Below are 16,830 nucleotides of genomic sequence, written 5' to 3' on the forward strand. Positions count from 1 at the left end.
GACTTCGACTCGGGACGTTGTGAACCGGTGGGCAGAGTACTTCGAAGACCTCCTCAACTCCACCAACACGCCTTCCTTGGAGGAAGCAGAGCCTGGGGACTCTGAGGTGGGCTCTCCTATCTCTGTGGTTGAAGTCACCGATGTGGTTAAAAAGCTCCTCGGTGGTAGGGCCCCAGGGGTGGATGAGATCCGCCCGGAGTTCCTCAAGGCTCTGGATGTTGTGGGGCTGTCCTGGTTGACACGCCTCTGCAACATCGCGTGGTCAACAGGGAGAGTGCCTCTGGATTGGCAGACCGGGGTGGTAGTCCCTCTTTTTAAAAAGGGGGACCGGAGGGTGTGTTCCAACTACAGAGGGATCACACTCCTCAGCCTCCCTGGTAAGGTCTATTCAGGGGTACTGGAGAGGAGGGTCCGTCAGGAAGTCGAGCCGCCAATTGAGGAGGAGCAGTGTGGTTTTCGTCCCGGCCGTGGAACAGTGGACCAGCTCTACACCCTTAGCAGGGTCCTTGAGGGTATGTGGGAAGTCGCCCAACCAGTCTACATGTGTTTTGTGGACTTGGAGAAGGCGTTTGACCGTGTCCCTCGGGGAGTTCTGTTGGGGGTGCTTCGTGGGTATGGGGTACCGAACCCCCTGATACGGGCTGTTCGGTCACTATACCACCGATGTCAGAGTTTGGTTCGCATTACCAGCAGTAAGTCGGAATCGTTTCCAGTGGGGGTAGGACTCCGCCAAGGCTGCCGTTTGTCGCTGATTCTGTTCATAACCTTTATGGACAGAATTTCTAGGCGCAGCCGAAGCGTTGAGGGGGTCCGTTTTGGGGGCCTCAGTATTGCATCCCTGCTTTTTGCAGATGATGTGGTGCTGTTGGCTCCTTCAAACGGGGCTCTCCAACTCTCACTGGAGCGTTTCGCAGCCGAGTGTGAAGCGGTTGGGATGAAAATCAGCACCTCCAAATCTGAAACCATGGTCCTCAGTCGGAAAAGGGTGGAGTGCCCCCTCCGGGTCGGGGAGGAGATCTTACCCCAAGTGGAGGAGTTCAAGTATCTTGGGGTCTTGTTCACGAGTGGGGGTAGGAGGGAGCGGGAGATCGACATGCGGATCGGTGCAGCGTCTGCTGTGATGCGGACGTTGTATCGGTCTGTCGTGGTGAAGAAGGAGCTGAGCCAAAGGGCGAAGCTCTCAATTTACCGGTCGATCTACGTCCCAACCCTCACCTATGGTCACGAGCTATGGGTCGTGACCGAAAGAACGAGATCCCGGATACAAGCGGCCGAAATGAGTTTTCTCCGGAGGGTGTCCGGGCTCTCCCTTAGAGATAAGGTGAGAAGCTCAGTCATCCGGGAGGGGTTCAGAGTCGAGCCGCTTCTCCTCCACATCGAGAGGAGCCAGATGAGGTGGCTTGGGCATCTGATTCGGATGCCTCTTGAGCGCCTCACCGGTGAGGTGTTCCGGTCATGTCCCACCGGGAGGAGACCCAGAGGAAGACCCAGGACACGCTGGAGAGACTATGTCACCCAGCTTGCCTGGGAACGGATCGGGATCCCCCGGAGAGAGCTGGAAGAAGTAGCTAGGGAGAGAGAAGTCTGGGCTTCCCTGCTAAAGCTGTTGCCCCCGCGACCCGGCCCCGGATAAGCGGTAGATGATGGATGGATGGATGGATTTTCTGGGGAGCGGCCTGGTGTTGCGGCGTGTTGACCTCACAGCGCAGAGGTACCAGGTTCAATTTCAGCTCCGGCCACCCTGTGTGAAGTTTGCATGTTCTCCCCAGGTCTGTGTGGGTTCTCTCCAGATCCCACATTCCAAAAACATGCATGGCAGGCTAATTGAACAATCCAAATTGTCCCTCGGTGGTGAGTGTGAGCGCGGATGGTTGTTTGTCTGTGTGTGCCCTGCGATTGGCTGGCAACCGGTTCAGGGTGTCCCCTGCCTACTGACCGAAGACGGCTGGGATAGGCTCCAGCACCCCCCGTGACCCTTGTGAGGATAAAACGGATCGGAAAATGACTGAATGTATGTTACAATGAGAACTCCGACATGCCAGAGGGCGTAAATATGCTTACAGCTTTAACTTTTTTAATTTAATTGCACTTTCCTATTTCTATTTAATGTGGTAGTTTGAAAATATAAATAAGAAGTTCCTCACCAATTACTCAGTACTTGTGATTCTTTCACTACGTACATTCATCTTTCGAGCCGCTTGATCCTCACTAGGGTCACGGGGGTGCTGGAGCCTATCCCAGCTGTCTTCGGGCAGTAGGCGGGGGACACCCTGAATCGGTTGCCAGCCAATCGCAGGGCACACAGAAACGTTCAACCATTCGCACTCACACTCACACCTAGGGACAATTTAGAGTGTTCAATCAGCCTGCTACGCATGTTTTTGGAATGTGGGAGGGAACCGGAGCACCCGGAGAAAACCCACGCCCGGGAGAACATGCAAACTCCACACAGGGAGGCTGGAGCTGGAATCGAACCCGGTACCTCTGCACTGTGAAGCCGACGTGGTAACCACTGGGCTACCGGGCTGCCCCACTACGTACATATTTACTCTTATTCAAGGACTCTTTTTTTTTTACATGTCATATTTTTCAAAAGTAACACTAATACAATTGAGTGCACATTTATTCTGCCACCTCTGTCCTTGTGTCCTTATGGAAAAGATGAGACTGATGCCCTAAATATAATAGTAAATAATAGTTCCATCAGTAGTATACAATAGAATATAAAACATTACTCAGTAAAAATACTCAGAGAGCTTTGCTTAATGTTAGAAATGTGCACTTCAAATTACAAATGTGGAGCTATGAAATGACAACTAAAACCTCAATATGTCACAAATGGAATAAGTGTGTACTTCACCAAATTATTTTAGGTTTTTTATTTAGTGGTTTGATTTAAGGTGTAATTTTGTGTGGGTCTGAGGCCATATTCCAGATTTGGGTTTGCATAACAAGTTCTATTTCATAACAAGATGTTTGTTAAAAAAGTTAAACTTAGACAAATATTAGATATAATAAAAAATACATCATTGTTTTACTTTCTAATAAGCCCATGAGACTGTTTTCTATAGTTTCAGTTTTGTTGGATCAAAAATATTTCAGAAATCAATAGGTGGCGGTAGTGAGTAAAAAGTGTGTGTATTGAATTTAAATGAAAATACACACAAAAAATCATTTTTGGTATATTTGTGAGGACCTCTCTGAAACTTTGAGAGATGCCTATATAAACCCTCTAGAGGCCTTTAGAATGAAAAACTTGTGAGGACTGGCCTAAATGTCCTCACTTGTCAAAAATGTCCTCACTACGTTGGTCTTATAATCACAGTGGTCCTCACAAGTATAGCCGTACAAACACACACACACTTACACTTGCATGCACGCACCATAGGAGGGAGAATGTACAGCCAAAATGTTTTGTAATCGGTTCTTACACTTTCAAGGTTATTAATCACTCTGTTAAAATGCATTAAATGTTTGCTATTGATTAGGCTCGACAAAGTAGATCAACTACATCTCTGTGATTTTTATTCCTGCTCTCGTTGTGGTTGTTGCTTTACAGACCCTATAGAAGTTAAAAATTGTAACTGCTCCTTTGGCTAATAAAAAAATCATATAACAATCATGCCTGCTTGGTTGTTTAAATGACAAGCTAGGGCATCAACATTGTTGCATTCTTGCTGTGTAGGGCTTTTGTTACAAGGACAACCGAGAGTGACGCGAGGGCGTACCTTTTAGGCAAGCGGCTACTTGTTTTGAAAATGCTTCTAAGTCATTGGCGGACAAATCTGGTGTGTAAGATGAAAATTACAGGCAACGTTACACCACAAACAAATGACTTTTGGAACGACAAGCTCACCATCTCAACGGTATAGTTACCTGCTTCATTGATAGTGTTAGAGGTACAGGTGGTCTGAGCACACCGTTGCACATTGCACATTGCACATTGCATTACAAATTAATATGAAATAAAACTCAACAAAATGCAGATTATTGGGAAGTTTTTGGAGTTTAATGCAGTTTTTTCCTGCATTAAACTTTAATAGTTTTTCTTTCACATGGTTAATGTGATATCACACAGTGGAGCAAAGTGCCAAATATTATTTTTCTTTTTCTTCAGAGGGCAGATGAAAAGAAACAAGCACTGACAACATTGTGCATTATTATCAGGAGTAATGCCTGCAGTGGTTTTATGAAGCAATACTTCTATTTAATACCACTTTCAGATCACAGTTTAACTTTGGTACACGGAGAAACTCTGGAGACGTGTTATTGCCGTCCTCACTATATTTTTAGGGAAGCAAAGTGACCTCACAACTAGGACATAAATGTGAGTAAACAATAAAAAAAAAGCTTCATATGAAAATGATTAAGAGGGCGCCTTATTTTTAGCTCACTTTGAGTTCTCCAGACAACCCTCCTAAGAAAAAAAAACCTGCAACCACGAAATGTGTGACATTAGCAATGTAATAACATACACGGGTGGCTACAGGTGCACGACGAAAAATATAGTCAGTGGTGCAGCGTAATGGCTGCATCTCAACGTTGCGATTAGAGGATCTGCTGGTATTTGGAGTCCAATCACTCTTTTTATTGCGCTCCCCACTTTCTGCTGCCTGAGCTGTCAGCCATCAAAATGCAAATGCTGTAATCCGGCGTCTCAAAGGAGACACATCCTCTTTAAGTAGCTCCATGTGCAAGCAAGACTGTATGGATGCACTATATGGAAAGATACCGGATGCAGCCATCGGAAATACTCTGTCAATCTATCTTTCAACCATTTGTCCATCCACTGTTCTATCCATACCTACCCACCTACCCTACTCTATCTACCCATCTGTCCTACAAAGACCGACACACACACACATACACACACACATTGTGGGTGATCCTAAGCACGAGGAGCAATATTGAAAGTACGAATAAACCAACAACGTAAGGAATGTTCTTGTCAGCAAGCTTAATCAAATGATGCACCGACTGGATACAGGTCAAGGCTCAGCTAGGAAAATATTCCAAGATGCATTATGTGCTACAATCACGGAAATACATCCGGCAGTACACAGCCATTCCAATTTACAAAGAGACTTGCGTTCTTAGAGCGTTGTCGAGGATGTTCTTATGAAACTGTACTTTGCCGAGTCCATGAGACTCTCTGCATTCTTCCCATTGGGAAATGGCCCATCTACCTATTAACCAATCTGTATATCTCTTGATCTCCTGCCTGTCTGTCAACCTCTCATGCTAAAAAACACACTTATTACAGGTTATCCATGAGTTTTTACCCCCATTTCCTTCTTTCAATTGATATTCCCAAATTGTACAAATCCTATTTCTCAGTGTGCCTGGAACACCGCACGAGCTCACAGACAGCTCTTGATGACGTCACGTGAGATTCGCCGAAGCGGATTACGGTCGTTCGGAGCGCACGAGTTTTGAGTGGAGTGTCCAGCAGGGGACAGTAAACGTTGTCAGGTAACGGAGACCAGGTTGCTACGAGAAGGAAGGAGGGGAGGAAGAAAGTAGTGGGCGTGTCCTCATAGTCGCTCCCATGTTGCGCAGCGTGGAAATGTGACGTGTGTGGAGCGCACACATACATTACACTAGAGTAGAGAGCGAATGTGAGCGTGGTGTGTTTGTTGTGTGAGTGTGTGTGACAGACTTTCACAGCGGAAAAGTGCCTCTGGCGAAGCCCTCCCCGCCACCGGCCGGCTGTGGCTCCCGGCTGACCCACGGACTTCATTCTCACTGTCAATTTCGGACTCCTGGAACTTCAAAGAAGAAGAAAAAAGAAAAAAAATAGTACCGTCATTTTTGGGTCGTAAGCGATGCTCTGGCAGCATGGCCAAGTGGTTCAAGGAGCACCTCGGATTCAAAACTGCCAAAGCACCCCCTCCGGCGCCCCCGAAGCCGGACTACCGACACTGCCTCACCGGTGTGCCCGGCGCGCCTGGCTTCCAACCTGGGGCCACTTTCACGTTGAGCCCCGCTCAGCCGGACATCCTCGCCGCATACAAACTCCAAAAGGAGCTGGACTTCGAGGACCCGTACACTCCCGGTGGAAATATCTCGTTTGCCGTGGGCTCACCGGACATCAAGTACGTGTCACCGAAGCACCGTCTCATCAAGGTGGAGACGGTGGAGAAGCCCAACCCGGCGCCGGGTGCTGGTGTTGGTGGAGGAGGAGGCGGTACGATGGTGGTCGCTCAAGCCGTCGCAGTGGGCAGCGTGAAATCTCCTACGTCGCCCCCTACGGAGCAGGACAACAAGGAGAAGGTAGGTGAACTTTTTCGTCTTTAAATTAAGCCGTAGTAAGACGGTTGACTTCATAGACGAGTAGCTTTAATTGGGTTGTCTTCAAGGTGCTTTAAAATACTGCAGTTCATAAAATAGGAATTTGGTCAACTTTGCGGGGCTGACCCACTTTGTGACAACCGGTGGAACTTGTAACACGGTGCGAGCGGCGCTCCACTTCCGACTAATGACTAACCTGCGCAGCAGGGAGTGCTGCGGGAATTGCGGTCTACTCACGACCCACGAGACCTGTAATAACGAAAAGCAAACTTGTCCTGTGCTTACTTTCACTTTGTATTCTAAGTGGTGCGTTAAAGTGATCTTAGCACCGGGCTGAATTTTTACATAGACATTTTCCTGTTAATATTTGTGTGTGTGTCTTACATGCATGTTTTTGGAATGTATGCTAAAGACTATTTTTTATTTTAAATTTGTATATATTTATATAAATGTCCATATCATGGAGCCAGAAGCAATGCAATGTTGTAATTGGCATTGCCGGTGGATTTCAGCTGTTACCGTGTGTCAAAATATTGCCTAATATTTCTTTCTATTTATTTAATATGGCCCTTGAAGGACTTCATATAAATGTGAAAGTTTGGCTAATGACAGTAGATCATCTTTTTTAGATTTGTTATCTGTCGCATAATCCCATATGAGGTTTTTTTTTTGGGTCAGACATTTAAAATGACATGCATCTGTTTTACTATAGCGTATATTGATAAATATCGTAGGTGAGCTGGATCCTATCCCAGTAGACTTTGGGCAAGAGTCGGCGTATACTCTGGATTGGTTGTCAGTCAATCACAAGGCACTCATGTACAAACATCAATCGACAGTCACATGTACACCTCCATATAATTTTGAGTCTTAATGTTTTCAGAATGTGAGAGGGAGCCGAACTGTGAGCCAAATGATTTCACACTAATTTTTGTTTATTGCTAAGAAGGCAACACTTGCACCCGTGCTTTTTAATGCCACACTGCAGGGAGCTGTTGTGTCAGCACAAACTCAACGTGGAGACAGACAGCCAGGCAGAATGCTTCTTCAAGCACTGGCCTCTCAGGATTTCTCTCTCTCTCACACACACACGCACGCACACACACTCGCACACACTCGCACACATGCACACAAACACGGGCGAAACCTGAGAAGTCCGGTGCTGGCGAGGACGCGCTTGTGTGATGACGAATGTTATCCGGCTGCATGGAATACTTGCAGCCCATGTTCATAGACAACATACAGCAACTGTGTGTAAACACATGACATGTTGCATCTTTTAATATTATTATTATTTTTGTCAACTTGTACTGTACTGAGCAGCCAGGACAGCGAGTACCAAGCGAGAGGTGCAACAAATAATTGATTAATGGAAGAGCTGACAACTAATCAATTAGCAAAATAGTCAATATTTATTTTTGACAATCAATGACTCATTTAGATACCTTTTTTATTTTAAATTGTTGCAGTTCTCAGAAATGTGGAAATATCCGATTTACGTAGGCCTCCATTAAAATGCACTGATTATTATTTGCTTTTACTCGTGAAAACAATTCACATTTTTGTCTATTTTCTGACTTGTTATAGACCAAACCAGGAACAGAAGCATAATGAATTTGTTTGTGCATTTTCTGTTTTGTGTTTGAAATCGTCATGTTTTTGAAAAAAGGGATGGAAATGCAAAACTGTTTTTTGGTACGATTCCCCAACTAATCGCCTATTACTTTCTATTATAATAAATAATAAATTCTGAGATGTTGCACTAAATTTCATTTATATGCCAGCGCTATATCACAATAGCATCCATTTCTGGTGGTATATTTGGGCTAACGCAGTGGAGGTGACTTTCGAGGCAACATTGAGATTTTTGTTGCTAGTTAACTCATTTAATACCAGCCAGACCAAGTCTGAAAAGACGTTTAAAAACGAGAATGAGTTAATGCTGCTATCCGTGTTGTGCAGCATCTGTGCCTGATTTTCCTCCTCCCTCCCACCTTGCTTTGGCACTCTGAACACAACTGTTATTGCCATCCAACATATATTTCCCATATGCCTGAAGATCAGCAAGCATGACAAAGTCATAAAAGGCACCTTCCTCCGCAGCTCGGTTTTATCAGTCCTACACGTCTGTGTTAACTATGTCTAGCAAACAGGATTCCCTTTCCCCAAAACTATCATTTCGCTTCAACCAGTGCAGCTGCTCAAGCTGATTAAACAGATTACACATCGGTAGTACGCTCTCACAAACATTGCCTTTAACAGACTTCACTTTGTGTAGTGTGCTGTGCATGCTGAGCAGTAGACGCAATGTGAAATGAGTGCTGACAGCTTGGCGGTCTAGAGCAGCACACTGAAAGATTGGCTTTAAAGGTTTCTCGTCAGGTGCTGAGGGTTTGACACAAGGGTTGTATAGATTGTCAAGTGCGCTACTCACTTGATCTGATCCTCTGTTTGTATTGATCTGGGAACAAGTGGACGCTTGTATCACACACAAATATGAAAAGAATGGGGAAATAATTACTCCACCAGGCACCGAAAGAACAGAATACTGTACATGTTAATGTTAAAACAGAGCACATGCATCTACTGTATGCATTTATTAGGATGGCGACCTGAGTAGAGAAGGTGCAAAGGCTGATTATTAAGGAAATTACATTGAGGTCTCTCGTCATTTACTAGTTCATGAAACTTGATCAAATGTTAATATGTAAGTTTGTATGCTCACCCGATAGCAAGATTTTACTGTGTCATCATTTATTAGGTCATAAAAATCGATCGGAAGTTGAAATGCTGCCATACAAAATGTGCCAACCCCAGCAGTGAAAGGGTTGAGGCCAGTTGATAACGGTTTAAAAATGTGCCCCTTGTTTATGTACCATTTTTAGTCAGAGTGAATAAAATGCAAAAATATTCATGGATGGTATGCTAACTTTAAACAAGATAGCAATGCGAGTACAAAAAATGGAGAGGCAGCTTGATAAGGCTTTACCTATATCCTGGCGTTCTAAAATTGTTCATGAGAATTGATAAAATGCTCCCCTTGCATCCAGGTACTTTGTAATGTGAGTTGATAAAATGCTAACATGCTAACATTTGGTCTTCTAACATAACCGCAAGATAGGAACCTGTCAACCCCCCCAAAAAGAAAAACGATTGATAAAAATTTGAAATTTTGCCCTGTCATCGGATTCATGGGAAAAGTTCACAGGCTAACATAGTTGAAGTTGGAATGCTACCATACAACTAGGCACGGTGGCAATTTGACAAAGAGTCTGCATGTTTCATGTAATTGCTGTCTATATCCTTCTTGTCTGTTGAGGACAGTTCTCACACCACAGACTAAAATGAATGGAAGCTGAAAAAAAATTGCACAAAGTGATTCAACGTCTCCTTGCTTGGCTGCATCAATGTTTTAATTACTTGACTGATGAAAGCTAATTATATCGGCGCTTGGCTGATTAGCAGAATGCCAATAGAAGAATGGAGGGTTATTTACCGGGTTTGTTTTTACTTATTAGAGAAGGAGGAGAAAACTAGAAGGCTCATTTTTGTGGCGACTTTAATGTTGAAAAATGCAGTGCAAGTGCGCAGCGCCTTGGAATTCCGTCATACAATTGTGGATTGGAGTTGACTTTGTAGTTCAAACCTCACTAAAAGAGTGTAACGGATTCGGGCAAATGCATGAAAAAAAAAACATTGTTGCGGGTCTTATTTCAAAAGAAAGGCCATGGTGGTGAACTTGTCTTTACACTTGTTTGGGGCCACTAACGTGTGGAGGCAAAACGGGAACCCCCAAACAGGAACACCAAATGGGTACTTTGACCCTGAATAAGTCACACTTTTATTATGGTTTGCATCCTGATATTATCACCATGTATTTCATATTAAAATTGGGACAGTTTTATTTCAAAACGAATTTTTCTTTAGCAACCAAGTTAGTTTGGTCAGTGTGCTCAAATTGGGGGGGGGGGGGTATTTTGAGCAGTAAAATCTCCATACATTGACCCTGGCACACATTATTTGTATTGCCATTATTTTCTATTGGGAAGAATAATTTTGACAGATGAATTGAAAACGGGGATCATAAAACAGCGTAACTAAAACAGGCAACCAAATCGGAGACCTTAAAATGGGGACCGTAAAGTAAAAACATGATTCAGCCTTAAGATTAGGACCCAAAGACAGAGACCCTAAAACAAAAACTTTGATTGTTCAGTTTATCACTGAATTCGTGCTGACTCGCTTTGAGTCTGTCGAGTATTGTCATTGATCATTGCATGGATTCCGACTCCCTTGTTGTGTTCTTTCAAGGCTGTGATGTTGTGTTGTTTTTAATGACGGCAAGCCCTTCATGCTAGACGGCGTCGAGAGAGGTGATCAATTCTCATCCCGCCTCCAAACTCATTATAGGCCTCATCGGCTAGCTCATCGCCACCCTCAACTTTTAGTCAAGGGCGCCGAGAAAGTGATGATGAGCTGCGCTTGAGGAAAGCAAAAAAAAATAAAAAAATAAAAACAGTCTAAACAAAAGGCGGTGGCGCGGAGCTGACGGGATACTGCGGCATCCTCGTGACCCGCCATCATTAGTGTGCGTTTGTGCACAGGGGAATAGGCTGCTCCAGTCTTGTCGAGCCAGCTTGCAAAGAAATGTCTATACATAGAAACAAATGTCCACTGAGCTCATTCTGGTACTTGTGCTCAGTGAGCCTTTTGTAGTAGAAGAAAATCTAGCTCAGCATTCCAAAAAATCCTTTATTACTGCTTCTAAAAGCTTCCCCCCCCCCCCCCCCCCACACACTCCCCTCCTCAACACTGACAAGCAATTGGTGGATCGAATCCGTAATATTCTGTCTTCCGAGGTGGTATCGTAACAGAGGTTTAAAATAGTGACCTGAAACAAACTAGTTTGAAACAAACTTTCTAGTTTCAAGGTTGGGGTCTTCCTCCAACTTGGAGCATCAACACCTGGGTTTGCCACACAAGCTTATGCTGGTGTACTCCTAACCATGCATTGCGGCATCAACAGACGAATCCTTCTCAGATGAGGGCAAGACGTCTTCTGAGACAAATACAGCAATCCATATGCGATCGAGTCACTGCCCCCAAAAATTAACGAACTAGATTTTAGACCATGGATGTCAAACTCATTTTGTCGTGGGCCACATTTTAGTTACCGTTTTCCTTGCAGGGCAGTTATGACTGAAACCATATAATGAAGTCAAGAATAAAGGTTTATTCTTGCCTGTTATTTTAATTAATGTAATGAGGGGTTTGGTAACAAAGAAAATGCTTACAGTGTCACACTTATTTGTTACAAATGAGAATTTGAAATTTTGATACTGTTATTTGTTACAAATGAGAATTTGAAATTTTGATAGCGATTTTAGCAAGCATCATGAAATTGCCATCTTTCATTTGCATTCGAGGGCCACATAAAATGATGTGGCCGCCAGATTTGAGTTTGATACATGAGAACTAGACGAATGAAAATGGCCACAATCATGTTCACACTTAGCCATACTTTTATTAAAATGGGGCATTCAACAGAGGATCCCAAAACGACGGACCCTACAACAGGAGGTTTAAAACAAGACCCAAAATTTAGGGACTCAAAAACGGGCACCCTAAATTAAAACAGATTCAGAACGGGAAGCCGGATACATAGACACTAAAATGGCAACTGTAAACGCGAGCCATTGAAGCTTGTTCTAGATGTCAGATGTGCCAAGTCCAACACACAACACTGATCGTAAAATGGGGAATCTAAAACCTTGGACTCGAAAACCAAAGAACTGGAATCGTAACATAGCAGTTACCATAGCGACAAACATAGCACTCACATCTCTACCCAGGCTGCTTAGTACAATATGTCTCGAAATTTTTCAAGGGTTTTCAGGCTCACAATTGATGCTTTCACATGAGCGAAAACAGGTGCTACCAAGTGCTCTTCACAGTACAACACCATAGCATTTAAGATACAAGGTTTTTAGAGGCAACGAAAACTAATGGAAAGGAGAAAGAAATGTTGAAAAAAATCAAATACAAAGTGAATTATGTTTATTGTTGTGTACATGATATTTGCTCCATGTACAGCACTTTGTATTCAGCGGCGGTTGTTTTAAAGTGCTCTCTAAATACAGTTGAGTTATAAAACTAACTAAAACTGAATATAAATATTGTGAAATGTTCTTGATTTTTGTCTCAATCAATTATTATCATACATGAGCTTTCGGGGGTTATTTTTATTGTACAGTATTTATTTGAAATTGCCATACGTCCATACAGAAGACGGTCAATTGTTTGACAGTTGTACTTGACAAAGACTCAGTATGTTTAAAAAAAACTAATACAAACAAAACTAAGAATAAAATCATAATAATAATAATGATACTGGAGGGACTTGTTATTGTTATTATAAATTGTTATTAGTTCTTCATTGTTGCTTTTCACACTTTGCTGCGCTTTGTTTGATTTGCTATTTTTTTGGTACAAAGTTGCATGCAAAGTTACTTCAGTAAGATCATCATTCAATTTAATGTATCCGAAGTCCTTAACTGTGACATAAAACAAAGCAACAAAACACCTATTGATTTCCTTTTGCTCTTCTTGTAGGCACACTAGTTTTCCCATTACAGCAAGAATGTGTTCACCTGGCCCCTCACCTCAGCACTTCAAAATCGGCATCTTCTCGTGTCCTCATCTCAGCTCCTTGATAGCCTGAAAAATGGCAGCTGCCGTCTCATCAATATGGCCTTTGAGAGTTTTTTTTTTTTCCTCTTGAAAGTCCCAAAATGGATGGAAACATCAGATCCCTTCATGTTTTGTAACCGTGTCCTTTTGAGGGCGCTTTTTAAGATGCCTGTTCGGCCAGATTGATGTCACAGTGTTTGTTGCATTCGTCACATTTAACTGTAAAAACATCCTTAATAGCAAACATCTGCGACAACATACGCGTCATTCTTACAATCAGGCATTTTAACACGCTCAGTCCTCATGAAAAGGTACATCTGGAAAATGTATTGCATAAAATTATACGTGCGGCACTTATCAGAAACTAGCACCTAAGGCTTGCATCCCACAGCGAACAATCAGATCGGGCAAAGACATTCCGTCTGCAGTTGGTATCAAGTAAATCAGCTGGATTGTGAAGTCACAATCCTGCAAAATTTACAAAAGCTTAATCACTGAAACGTTTTTTTTCCGGAAAGATGCATCTCACAAAAGATTTACATGGTGCTTTTCATTTCACAGAAGCCCCGCCGCTATTTGTGTACGCTTTTCCAGCATATGTCTCTTTCAAATTGAAACTGTGATTGGAACGCGTTTGTTTCCAGCGCGGCAGTACACCACAGACTTCCTGAGCTATTTGAAGTGTCTCAGGAATTTTACCTCGTGTCACCGTGGGTTGCTCATGTCAACAAGTTACTCACAAGCTCAAAATACCCAGTGACTGTCATGGCAAACATTCTCTGAAATCCTGTCCGTGACGTGGAAGTTATGGAAAAAGGAAGTCGCTCGGTTGTCTTGGATTTATGCTTATGCCTTCGCTTGTTGACATGATGTCATCCTGTCGAGAAAACACAGGAAAGCCTCAGATATAATTTAGCAGTCCACATCGCTCACTGCATAAACAGCACTATGCCATAATCCAGCGTTATTGAATGTAATAAGTAGTCCATAGTTTTGGTGGTTTTATAAAGAGCGAGCCCAAAAGTCATTGGATGTCTTTTTATGACCAACCTTTGCCACAATCAGGCGTACCCGCTCAGTCGAACAACTCCACCAGGTCACAATTAGGCCTCAGACGGCCACTCTCGACACATGTCATCCATTTTGTTTAATGGCAGCGTGTGTCGCCCGGGGGGGGGAGTCTTGGCGGTTGGGCAAATTCTCACAACCCACTGATTAGATGCATGTGAGAAATCGGCGTGGGGTTCTTCTTTCTGCCAGTCAAATGTACGCAAACATATACTTTACCCGTATGGTATTTTGTGGAAAAACTTTCAATAATATCTCTTTTTTTTTTTAATGCCACAAAAAATCTATATATCGCCCAGGTCTAATACATCCATACATATGTGAAAACAATACATATGCTTATACATTAAAATTAAACGACCAAGTAAATCTTTTTTGATCTATTTCTGAAAATGTTTTTCCTCCTTCCTCTTTTCAAAACAAGGTTGCCATTGAACATGACGATTTTTCGTCTGACTTAATTTTTGGGTCAAACTTAAAACACCAATGTGTGTTTAGTATTTCCAATTTGTATCGTTTCATGAGTTAGGTGAATTCCAACCTGGTGTAAATCATTTTCCACTCACAAAAAATTATTCGATATTCTCGTTAATGTAGAAAGTCAGCCACTGTCTGTAATTGTTTGCGATAGCTCATTCACTCCAGGATTTAGGAAGTGCTCCCTTCCTGGCAGGAAGTGTTTACGGGTTGGCGACATTCCCTTTTTAACTCGACAAGTCTGTGCTCGCTTCACTCTGCAAAAATATAGAACCAAGGGTTAAATGTTCACAGCTGTTCTGGCGACAGCCAAACCCCGGATGAAGAGTGACAAAAAGTGATTGCCTCGTGGCGGTCACACGCGCCACTGATGATGCTGCTTTGTGGTAATAGATTGCCGATTGTCGTTTACAGCTGAGCATAAGAGCGATTTGAGATTCCGCCCAGTCTAAGCATTGTCTGTTGCCATGTTTCTTCATGTCAAAACAAACAAAAAGAGCTTTGTGTACCTTGTTGTGGCTCTGTGGTTATGTTGAGATGCTGTTAATGCACTACGTCAGCCCAATACAACCTAGAAACCTCTTAGTATGCATCATCGTTCTTTCATGTTTGATCTTTTCTCCTCCATAAGCCTGCATTGTCAAAGAAGAAAACACAAATTAGCATTTCCCTTGTAATTACAGCACATACAGGATTAACATAGTTTATAACTTTTCAACATTCTGCTGAGCACCGCCACAATTGTACTGCAGCAATCCCACCAATAAACCTATCACGAGGGACCAGGGGGGTGGCAAAAGGAAGGAAATTGGGTGCTATCAAGCGTGTCGCCAAGTACTTCATCTATCGAATATTAAAGGAACTTTTTATATGGTGCAACGCAGCGCCTCCACTCGTTTCTCGTGTGAGTTGAACCTCTAAAACTGGGCATACGCTGTCTGAGATGTTTTTAAAACCCTTTATTTATGCAACAAATAAACCCTAGAGATGGTAGTGATGTATGTGTGTGTGTGTGTGTGTGAGTGAAACTGCAATTGTGAATCTAAAATAAGACGTTAACGATCCCTGCAGGCAAAGTCTCTGGCAAAACGGACAGTTGTATCCCCGCTCACATATGATTGATCACAAGTTGCCTTTTGCTTCATGTTTCCGTCTACACTGGTTGACTAATGACGATCCAAATTTAATGGATTGATTTGAAATCAGGCTGGAAACCGTATTATGAGTTTATGTACACTGCTGAGTGGGCTCCGAACATGGACGTTCTGGGCCACAATGTACGTCTCTTTGACTGTACGTTACCTACCGGATATCAGTTCTGATGAGGTCTGATTCAAAGGTATGAGCGTACGAAAATTTCAGGCCCGCCCATTTACTGCTGTACTTGCTGTACTTTTTCTTTTGATTGATTAAGCTAATGGGAGTGTAAGGGGCCGACTTTACATCAACAAGGGGAGATCTTGCAGTTCATAAACTTACTTTGGGTGAGCCTATCTCCTGCGTGGATCCCAGCGAGCCAATTTCTGCGCTTAGGAAATTAGTGCGCTTCTCTGCACTAAATTTAAAGAGGGAGGATCACCACTTCCAATGTATGCGAAATAAGATGGCTGAGTTCACACCCACAGTGGCGCACTTGCCTATTGTACCTGAGCCTGTCTACGAAATTACCAAAAGAAAAATAACTCCACCCACGCTCACAGTTGCTGGGCAGAAAAATAGAGCCCCTAATTTTTGAATCGGTTCTGATAATCCAAGTCCCGTAGATATCGGTAATGCCAGTTTCGAGCTGATGCCAAATCTCAAATGCATTAAGAAGATAAGGGCTCTTATGGTACGAGCACAGCTGTCAGAGTATCTGCCCGTCACCGTGGGACCGGAAGCTGCCAACGGCCCCTCGTTCCCCACATACCCTGCACGATCCGGATGTCATTAAAATTACACAAAGAGAATAACTTTCTGATCCATATGTGGCTGCAGTTCAAATCGGCATGGAGGATATACCCAGCTGTACTCTGAACTTCATACATGCCGTTAAATGACAGATTGTGGAAATTTAGGCACTGTGTTGCCACTGGTGTCTGGTCAGTGACCTAAACTCTGGAAGCTTTTCTATGCAAATTACCCTCGTCTATAAACATGGCTGCGCTGCTAGAGTTGCCCCACATAGTCAGAAATGCAAAGATCTGAAATGCAGACGTTGAATGTGTTTCTAATTTCAAAGTGGGAGTGGGGTTGGTAATAAATTTGCTGCAAGCGATGCGGCACAGATGTCTCTTAGGGTGAGGAAACTAATGGCTGCGCATG

General features: G+C 43.3%; 1 protein-coding gene across 4 annotated transcripts in view; it reads left to right on the forward strand.

The window, feature by feature from the left end:
• Nucleotides 1-5,480: 5,480 nt before the first annotated feature.
• Nucleotides 5,481-16,830, forward strand: part of LOC127599169 (SH2 domain-containing adapter protein F-like) — an 86,737-nt gene continuing 75,387 nt past the window's right edge. For 2 of the 4 annotated variants that reach the window (XM_052062896.1, XM_052062895.1), the window contains exon 1: nt 5,481-6,273. In XM_052062896.1, coding sequence (XP_051918856.1) covers nt 5,839-6,273 — 435 coding nt within the window. In that variant the 5' untranslated portion in view covers nt 5,481-5,838. The remainder of the gene's footprint in view (nt 6,274-16,830) is intronic. The other 2 variants (XM_052062897.1, XM_052062894.1) reach the window with 2 other exon arrangements.

The sequence above is a fragment of the Hippocampus zosterae genome, chromosome 4 (genome assembly GCF_025434085.1).
Source record: "Hippocampus zosterae strain Florida chromosome 4, ASM2543408v3, whole genome shotgun sequence".
Classification (NCBI taxonomy): Eukaryota; Metazoa; Chordata; class Actinopteri; order Syngnathiformes; family Syngnathidae; genus Hippocampus; species Hippocampus zosterae.